The 8,093-nt window shown below is 42.4% G+C and overlaps 1 protein-coding gene across 1 annotated transcript in view; it reads left to right on the top strand.

Moving 5' to 3' along the window:
- Positions 1-2,494: 2,494 nt before the first annotated feature.
- Positions 2,495-8,093, top strand: part of LOC310950339 (basic helix-loop-helix transcription factor scleraxis-like) — a 12,627-nt gene continuing 7,028 nt past the window's right edge. The window contains exons 1-2 of the mRNA XM_083918084.1: positions 2,495-3,493; positions 3,875-4,091. Of these exons, the coding sequence (XP_083774210.1) occupies positions 3,102-3,493; positions 3,875-4,091 (609 nt within the window). The 5' untranslated portion in view covers positions 2,495-3,101. The remainder of the gene's footprint in view (positions 3,494-3,874; positions 4,092-8,093) is intronic.

Here is an 8,093-nt window from a genome sequence, read left to right as displayed (position 1 = left end):
TCCCTTTGCTGTCTGCTCTCGTTTTTTCTTCTCTTTCAGAGGAAGACAGATTGTTAAAGGGAGTGTAAGTGAGTAAAGTAGCAGCTCCCCTACTATAAACCCCTGAGCCTCCCCTTCATCACCAAAACTCTCCACCAAAAAATCTGAATCCCTTGAGGGCAAACTAGTAGCAGACCTTCTAGCGTCACATCTTGTACAGATAAAAAGGCTTCAGATTCAACCATGAGCCATGCTTGAACCGTCCGGCGCTGCGGCCGCCCGCTTCCAAGCCTGCTGTCCAGGGACAAACACGGCACAGACAGGGAGGCCGAGGCAAGGAAAGAAGACACGGAGAAAGGCAAACTCTTACTTCACCACTCAAGCTTCTCAGCTTCTTGCTGTCAAGGAAGTGGTTTAACAAAACATCTGACTGTGCAAACCCAAGTCCCAGTCCTACTTCCTGCTGCTCTGTTATGGAAGCATACTGAAAACAAAAGGGTCGAGAGAGCACAAAACAAATTTGAGCGCTACTCTGTAAGTCAACCTTTGAGAGTGCACAGATACGGAGTAGCGTACAGCAGAACTAGAACAAGTGAGGACAGAAGTGTGTCAGATGATTTGAGAGTGCATTAGAGATGTTATGTTGTGATGTTGTATTTTTTCTTAATTGTATAGTAAGTGTTTGCATATGTATTTTGTATTATATTGTACTTGTATTGTGTGCTTTTTTCTTCTCTCCTTTTCTTTTCTTTTCTCCTTTTTTAAATTGTAATTTTTATTGCTTGTTCACATCATGGCCAGGGGACTACAGATGAAAACTAGCCTCCTGGCTAATTCTGGATTTTTTAACCATGTGTAATCGTGTAATAGACTAATAACTAATACCTAATACCTATTGTGCCCCCTCATGGACATTTCACTCCCTCTCTACCAATCCCTGTGTGAGTGTTTTCTGCTCTGCGGAGCAGCGGATGTCCGCTTCATGGATCTCTCCGTGTGAAGGAAGCCAAACACAATTCATCCGTTCATGTGAACATTCAATGTTCATTTCAGAAGTCAAGGTTCTGTTTAGCATGCAGAACTAAACATTAAGCTTCTGAAAGAATCACTAAAAGCTGCTGTTCCACACACTGTCTCTCTTAAAGGGAACACTGACAATTTCCTGATGAAAAATGAACAGCTGTCTGTTGAAGCAGAGGACAGCAGCTCTGCTCTCTGCTACATTAACAGAATGCAGTTTATATTTCAATGATGTAATGCTTTACAACCTTGCAACCCATCCATTGTTAATCAGAATGTTATTTTTAATGAACCCACCCACAACGGGTTACGCGGACATAACTGCAATCCACGCATAACTAGTGTACATGGAAATGGGTAACTACATTTGATACAGCAAAAGAAATTTACACTCTCGTAATGATCAAAAATCCCCGGGTGCAAAACTCAAACCAGAACAATGTCACCGTTTCAAATGAACCTGGAGGTGAAAAATCAAAATGTGTTGACACTAAATGACAAAAATCAATTCAGTTTGTTTGCAACTGATCAAGTTTAAGAGGGTGAAGCATTTTGAGAGTAAGAATAATTGATTCATTATTACTAATAATGATAATGATTTACTATGGAGCTTCTGGAATAATGTAACTACGACGTTAACTCTGAAAATGACATGACCCTGCCGTCCGATATGGACGTGTCCTCTGGCAGCTTTGTAGTCAAAAGTGGTTGGCAAGCAACTGTGGTCAGAAGCTGCAAAAACAGCTGTAGGAAATTGAGAGAGTAGACTTAAAAAGGAATGCGCACACGATCGGGATTGCACGCTGCAATTGCAGACTGAGTAGCATTAAAAATGCATATGTGCTCTTTTAAATCTTCATCGTCAACATACTTCCACACTTTTGGTCTGCATAATTGATCCATATCAAAACCTGAGAAGAGATTATGAAGGAAGATTATGAAATTATATTAGATCATTTGATCATGTTCTTTGTTATGGGAAAAATTGGCCTCTGACAAAGTTAAATAACTTTGAGTTCACAAAGTTTGTTCATGCAGCAACAATATAAAACACACTTAAACACATTTAGTACGACTTTTGTTTTAAACATTACATTTTTGATTGCACTCTCCAAGATTTTGGCTTTTTTACTCCAGTGAGATGACACTTATTTTATTACAATATTACAATATTCATACAAGAATTGACAAGAGTAAGTGTTTCAGCAACCTCCGTGGTCACTAAGGTCACCAGACCCTCCCAGCTAACGAGGATGATGCAACTTCTGTTTTAGGGTGGATTTCCCCTGAAACAAAGCAGCGTGCAGCCAAAACAAACTCCTGCTGATGGTTTGCCTCTTGCCTCCGGTCTCTCTGGCTTGCTTCTTGACAGCAGCCGAGGGACCCTCACCGCTCAGAGGGAGGAGCGGAGGAGTCCTCCGGCCCTCCCACTGGCTATAAGACAAGGGGCAGACGGAAACACTCAGACAGCAGGCACACGTGGAGCAGAGAGGCAGGGAGAGAGAAGGACGTGGAGAGAGGCTGAGAAACACAGACCAATAGAGAGCAAAAGACCATAAAACTGCTGCCACAGACTGGGAGTAGTTTTTGCTATTGGGATTGAAATAGACAGATATAGAAACAAAGGACCAAGAAAAAGGTTTAGAGAAGAAAGGAGGACAAGAAAGAAAGAAAAAGAGGACAAAATCATTTGACTTCAACGTGCCATTTTAAATTTCTTTCCTCCAAAGGATTAACAGAAAGAAGAACTGACCTCTGGGATGTGAAGTGTTTTTGTATAAACGAAGAGTGAAAAACACTGCAGCTCTGAGGTCAAGTTGCTCTTGACCACTGACTGAGGACCAACTCGCTGATCTTTTAAGCCAAGCCTTACGCTGCATCATAAGGGCTTCATCAGACTCACCTGGCTGAACTATTTTTGCAAAGAAGAGAAGTTGGGGGTAAAGTAACAGTTTAAGGAGTTGGCGCCTTTAGTCAGCAGCATCAACAGAAGAGTAGCGAAGCAACTTCCAAAAACAAACTTGCAAAGTTAAAAGTCGAACCTCAACAAGTGTCAGTCTCACAAGGATTGACCAGTAGCTGACAGCATTGTTACAGTGAAGATGACATTCGCCATGCTGCGCACGGCGCCTCCCGCAGGCCGCTTCTTGTACGGCGACATTGCCCTCCTCTCCGAAGATGATGATGAGAATGGGAGCGAGGGGTCAGGCTCTGAGGAGCGTACCACCAACTCCTCCAACTACCGCCTGTCCTCCTCGTCGCCATCTGCCTTTCACATCAAGATGAACAGGAAGAGGAAGCTGTGCGGTGCAGGGGGGGTTGGAGGAGTAGATGTAGAAGCCATGATGGGGAGGCTCGTCCCCCCGGGGTCTCCCATCCTTGGGGAGGGTCGCCAGAGGACCGCAGCCAACGCGCGGGAGAGAGATCGCACCAATTCTGTCAACACGGCATTCACAGCCCTGCGCACACTCATCCCCACCGAGCCTGCAGACAGGTACTGAGCTGCATGAGTCAAACTGAGTCATGTCACAAATACATTCATTAAAATATTAAGACTACATTTTTTTCCATCTGGGAAGCACAATAAATGATCTCTGATGTAGTTCTGGATAGCATGCACCTTTAATCACAATTGAGTTCTTATGGGACAGGCCTGCATTTAATTATGAGTGGATATTTCCTATAATAGATGTGTCAGAGTTAGTGAAGTGGCAACTCACATATTCAACATCCAGCATCACTGTCTGTATGTCCTTTATATGTTGCACGTCTTCTTCAAATACTATATAAAAGTGCAACAATATTTTAAAATATATATTTTTGAATTAGTATGTTGTAATTAATACCACGAATCTCCTTCTGATTTGATGATTAGGAAGCTGTCAAAGATCGAGACGCTACGTTTGGCCAGCAGCTACATCAGTCACCTGGGGAACGTCTTGCTCCTGGGCGAGGGGCTTCATGATGGACAGCCGTGCCACGCTCCCTCACCCCCGTTCTTCCACGTTAACTCCTCCCCCACCCGAGGATCTGACCAATCAGCTCAGCCGAAGCACATCTGTACTTTCTGCCTCAGCAATCAGAGGAAAATGGTGAGCAGACGAAAACTATAAATCAATAAGCAAGAAAAGAAGGCAGCATCAAAAGACAAAAAAAAATCTGTATATAGTAAGACCTCCAACAAAACAGTGCTATGATTAATATACAAAGGAATATAAAAGAAAGTATGTACAGCTTTTGATTATCTCTGTATAACCTAAGCAACTATAATAAACACTACAATAACTTAAAAGCACTTCTTTAGTTATTGTGAACAGAGCAATAGAAATGATTTTCCCAGAATGCAAAAATAGAGAAAGCTGATCACACCTTCGAGTGCAGCTTCCTTTGGGAAAATGCAGTGCTTTAGGGTCAATTTGGTGTTAAAAGCTGACCCGAGATCAGTGACTGTGCCTATAAACCTGATTGGCCCGGAGGGACATTAAAAGCAGGACCTCTTTAAAGTCGTCTTTTGGGGTGAAGGACTGTGTATTATGGTTCCGTTGGGGGTTAGTTTTACTCAAGCAGGTGGCTTGAAAGTTCAAGGTGCTCTCTGAAACTCACTCAACATTATGGTCAGCAGAAGGATGTTTTGAGGGCTGAGCGCACACAGCCTTTTTCACCGTAACTGACAAGATGTGCGCGATCGCTGCGTAGAAACCCCCACTGTGGTGTTTTTTCCTTTCTTTTTTTAAAAATATGAATTTAAAGTTTACACGAGTATTTAGGCAGCGAGTGAGATTTATGACCAGGAGCCCCTGAAATCCATCCAAAACCATGTGTATAATTTCAAGAATGCATTGACGTCAGCCTGAATATGAGGAGGTTTTAATCATAGCTGCTGAAGAACTGACCTGAAATGCAAAGGTTGGTAACTGGCAATAACATTGTACCACTGAATGTGGATGTCACAAGACTGTCAAATGATTTAACCAACATACTGCAAGGGTCAAGAACATTTTCCAAAAGCACTTTCAGGGTGTCATTGTACTGCCATAGGTTTATACAAAGCTCAACAACTCAGGGATCAATTCAATTCAGCAAGACGGCACAAAACAAAGTAGCAGAAAAAAAAAATCAATTTTTCTTTTTCTAAAACGAAAATGAAGCTACAGTAAGTCAGATTCCTCATTTCAGTGCCACAGACAGCATTTCACATGAGAGTTTTTCCCCACACTTCCTCCCCTGCTGCACTGTCAACCTTCACCGTAATAGAGATACAGAGAAGCACAACGTTCGGCTCACGTTTGATTGATTCAACACCGGAAATAGACATAATCAAGAACACTCTCGGCATAAGAAAGCCCTCAGTCTGATGAGAAATAACAGGGAATGAAAGAATTCCTATCAGCTGACTGAAAAATCAAATGACTGCAGCTCCGACTTCAACAAACACCGCCAGGCCGTGCAGAAGATGATAGAGAGGTGACGTCCACTCGACTTCCCCCCTCTAACCTAGCCGCTGCCCATTTAGTAGGATTTATGGGTAAGGAGCTGACATCTGGCAGACTCCCCCGTTACCCCAGCAGTGTGTGAAAGCTAATACCCTCCTCAGTGTCTAAACCCAGAGACCCTTTAGCTGGGGGATAACCTGAGTCTCAGCAGTGTGTGCCTCCCCCTCCCTGCTGCCTCCCCTCTGAACCTTTGTGAGTGAAAGCCTAGACGTCCTCATCGTCTGAAAGCCAGACGAGGGTGGCTGGGAGATAACTAGCCTGAAATCAGTCTTGCTCTTTCTCCTTCGTCTCCCCATCTTTCTACTTCAGTTTGTCCTCCCTGAGTTCTTCCTTTTTATTCCTTTTTCTGTCCTTCTCATTCGGCTTCACTTTTTCCTCTCGCTCCCTCCCGTCCCCCACCGCTCCCTCAGCTTTCTGTATATCGATCAGCCTTGCGGAGGTCAGCGCTGTCAGTAGGAGCTGTGTAATACTATCTGCTGCTGTCAAGTCACTGCTGCAGATGCATGACTGACCTGTAAATGCACGCTGGGTAGAAAACAGTTTGGAAACTTTCTCATGTCAAAACCTTCAACTGTAGACACTGTGACTAAGTCCATCAGTCAATCACAGTATGCTGTTTCCCATTAGCTCAGTAACAGCTCACTATTCTCTGTACTTTTATTGTTTTTATGTAGAGCACTGATTGGGGGAACCCAACTGTAAGTCATTATCTATTGATTATCCCTCAATTGATTTTCCTAAGTCTACACCAAGGACAAAGGAGGAGAAAGGCGATGAATAAGGCAACGATTTTGAAGTTTTAACTTAGATGTGGTTTGTGTAAAAGTGAGTGAAAAGATGCCCCGTATGTGCATTCAGCATGACTTTCATCTACTGTGTCACATAAAATAATCTAGAAATGGTTTCCTTTTTTATTAAAATAGCTTTGTAAATTCATAAAACAGTTGGGCACGGGTTTTTAGCAAAAACTGCTCAAACAGGAGAGAAGAGTGACTTTCAGCGGCGGATGAATACACATTTGGTGCCTTAGTTAGTATTTACAGCAGCAGGACGTTGTGTATGGGATAGACTCAAAATACAGTAAACTACAATGCCCATGCTTATGATAATGAAGGAAGATCAACCAGTGCGGCAGTGTGGCTTATTGGTGTGTTTTCATTGTTTTTGGACAACAATGGAAAAGCACTAATTTACTGTATATCAGTTTTTTTAGTGCTCACACAATACTTGTTAGCAAAATCAGTTTATTGTTGGTCTTTTCACTAGACTTGTTGTCAACAAGAAAAATCTAAAATAACACTAGACTTATCCTTAGAGGAGAATCATAAGGGATCCGGGGCTCACCTAAATGGTTAACCCTGATTGGCAGAACCTGAGAGAATTTAAATTTCCCTGGAAAAGTGCGTTTAAGTGTGCTAAAGGGCAGAGCCAGTGCTGGTGATTACAGAGAGGAAACGATTGTGAAGGTAAAATGAGACTTTGTGTCCTGAGTACTCTCTTTGTATGTTTTTATGGTCATTGGGGTTCATCACAGCTGTCAGGTCTGCTTAGACCAGCTGCTTCAATTATGCTTATTTCCAATGCGGGAGAGGGTGAAAGTGAGAAAAGTATATGCTCATTTCCTCTTATTATGTGTGTATACAGTATAACTGTTTCAAAACAAACAGTCTTAGTTAGTAATGACTACTGCACAGAGAGGGCTGAACTATTGCAGATTACATGTTCAGTGGAATGTGTTATTTCTTCTGTGTGACTTAATGCACATGATTCAGTGAGGAAGTTCATTTATACATGCAAAGGATTTATGAATTATTCTTAGATTTCTTTCAAAAAGCAATAGTGACCGTAAGATTGAACTCCTCGTTGTCACTGTCCTCCTTCAGCAAACCCATTGGCTTTTTAACGTTTTACTGAGCTTAAAGAGAGTTTGGGTTTTTGAAGTGGGGTTGTATGAGGTACTTCATAAGTCAGTGTAGGACCTACAGTAGAGTGTTTGTCTAAGCAGACAGGAGGATGGACATGGAAGTTAAGCATGCTTCAACCGCCTCAAAAAGCCAGCCTCAAAAAAATCAAAATCAGTTTAAGCATATGCTACAATCAGATCATTTCCACCACTTTACCTTTCTGTCAGACAGTGCTGGTTAAGTTTAAGCAGGAGCAACTGAAGCCCTTCAAACAAACTCACAGATGGAGGCAGGGGTAGAGGTAAAATTACTGTTTTTGTCAGTGGAGTCTGGCGGCTTTGACAAGAGCATAGAAACTGATAGTGATTGTTTTAGGTGGGTGCCCCCATCCACAGCAGAACATTACACAGCTTCTGTGCTCGTACTCCTGTCTGCTCTTCCAAACTGGCAGCAGACTAACCGCCATCTACTGAAGGTAATACACTGACTATGAATAAGCACCTCATACAACCCCACTTCAAATCAAACCTATTCTTTTACGAAGTTGGATTTTTTTTTTCAACCCATAAACGAGTAAACACTTCATCCTTCAGCTTATCTGAACAATTCAAAAACCACATTTTGAGACCCATTTTCTTTGGACGGTGACACCTTCTTTCTCTTGAAATGCTTTTTGAGGCAACTGGAGAACAGTGCA

This window comes from Echiichthys vipera, assembly GCF_963691815.1.
Source record: "Echiichthys vipera genome assembly, chromosome: 8".
NCBI classification, from domain to species: domain Eukaryota; kingdom Metazoa; phylum Chordata; class Actinopteri; order Perciformes; family Trachinidae; genus Echiichthys; species Echiichthys vipera.
This window is presented reverse-complemented; position numbering and strand designations above follow the sequence as displayed.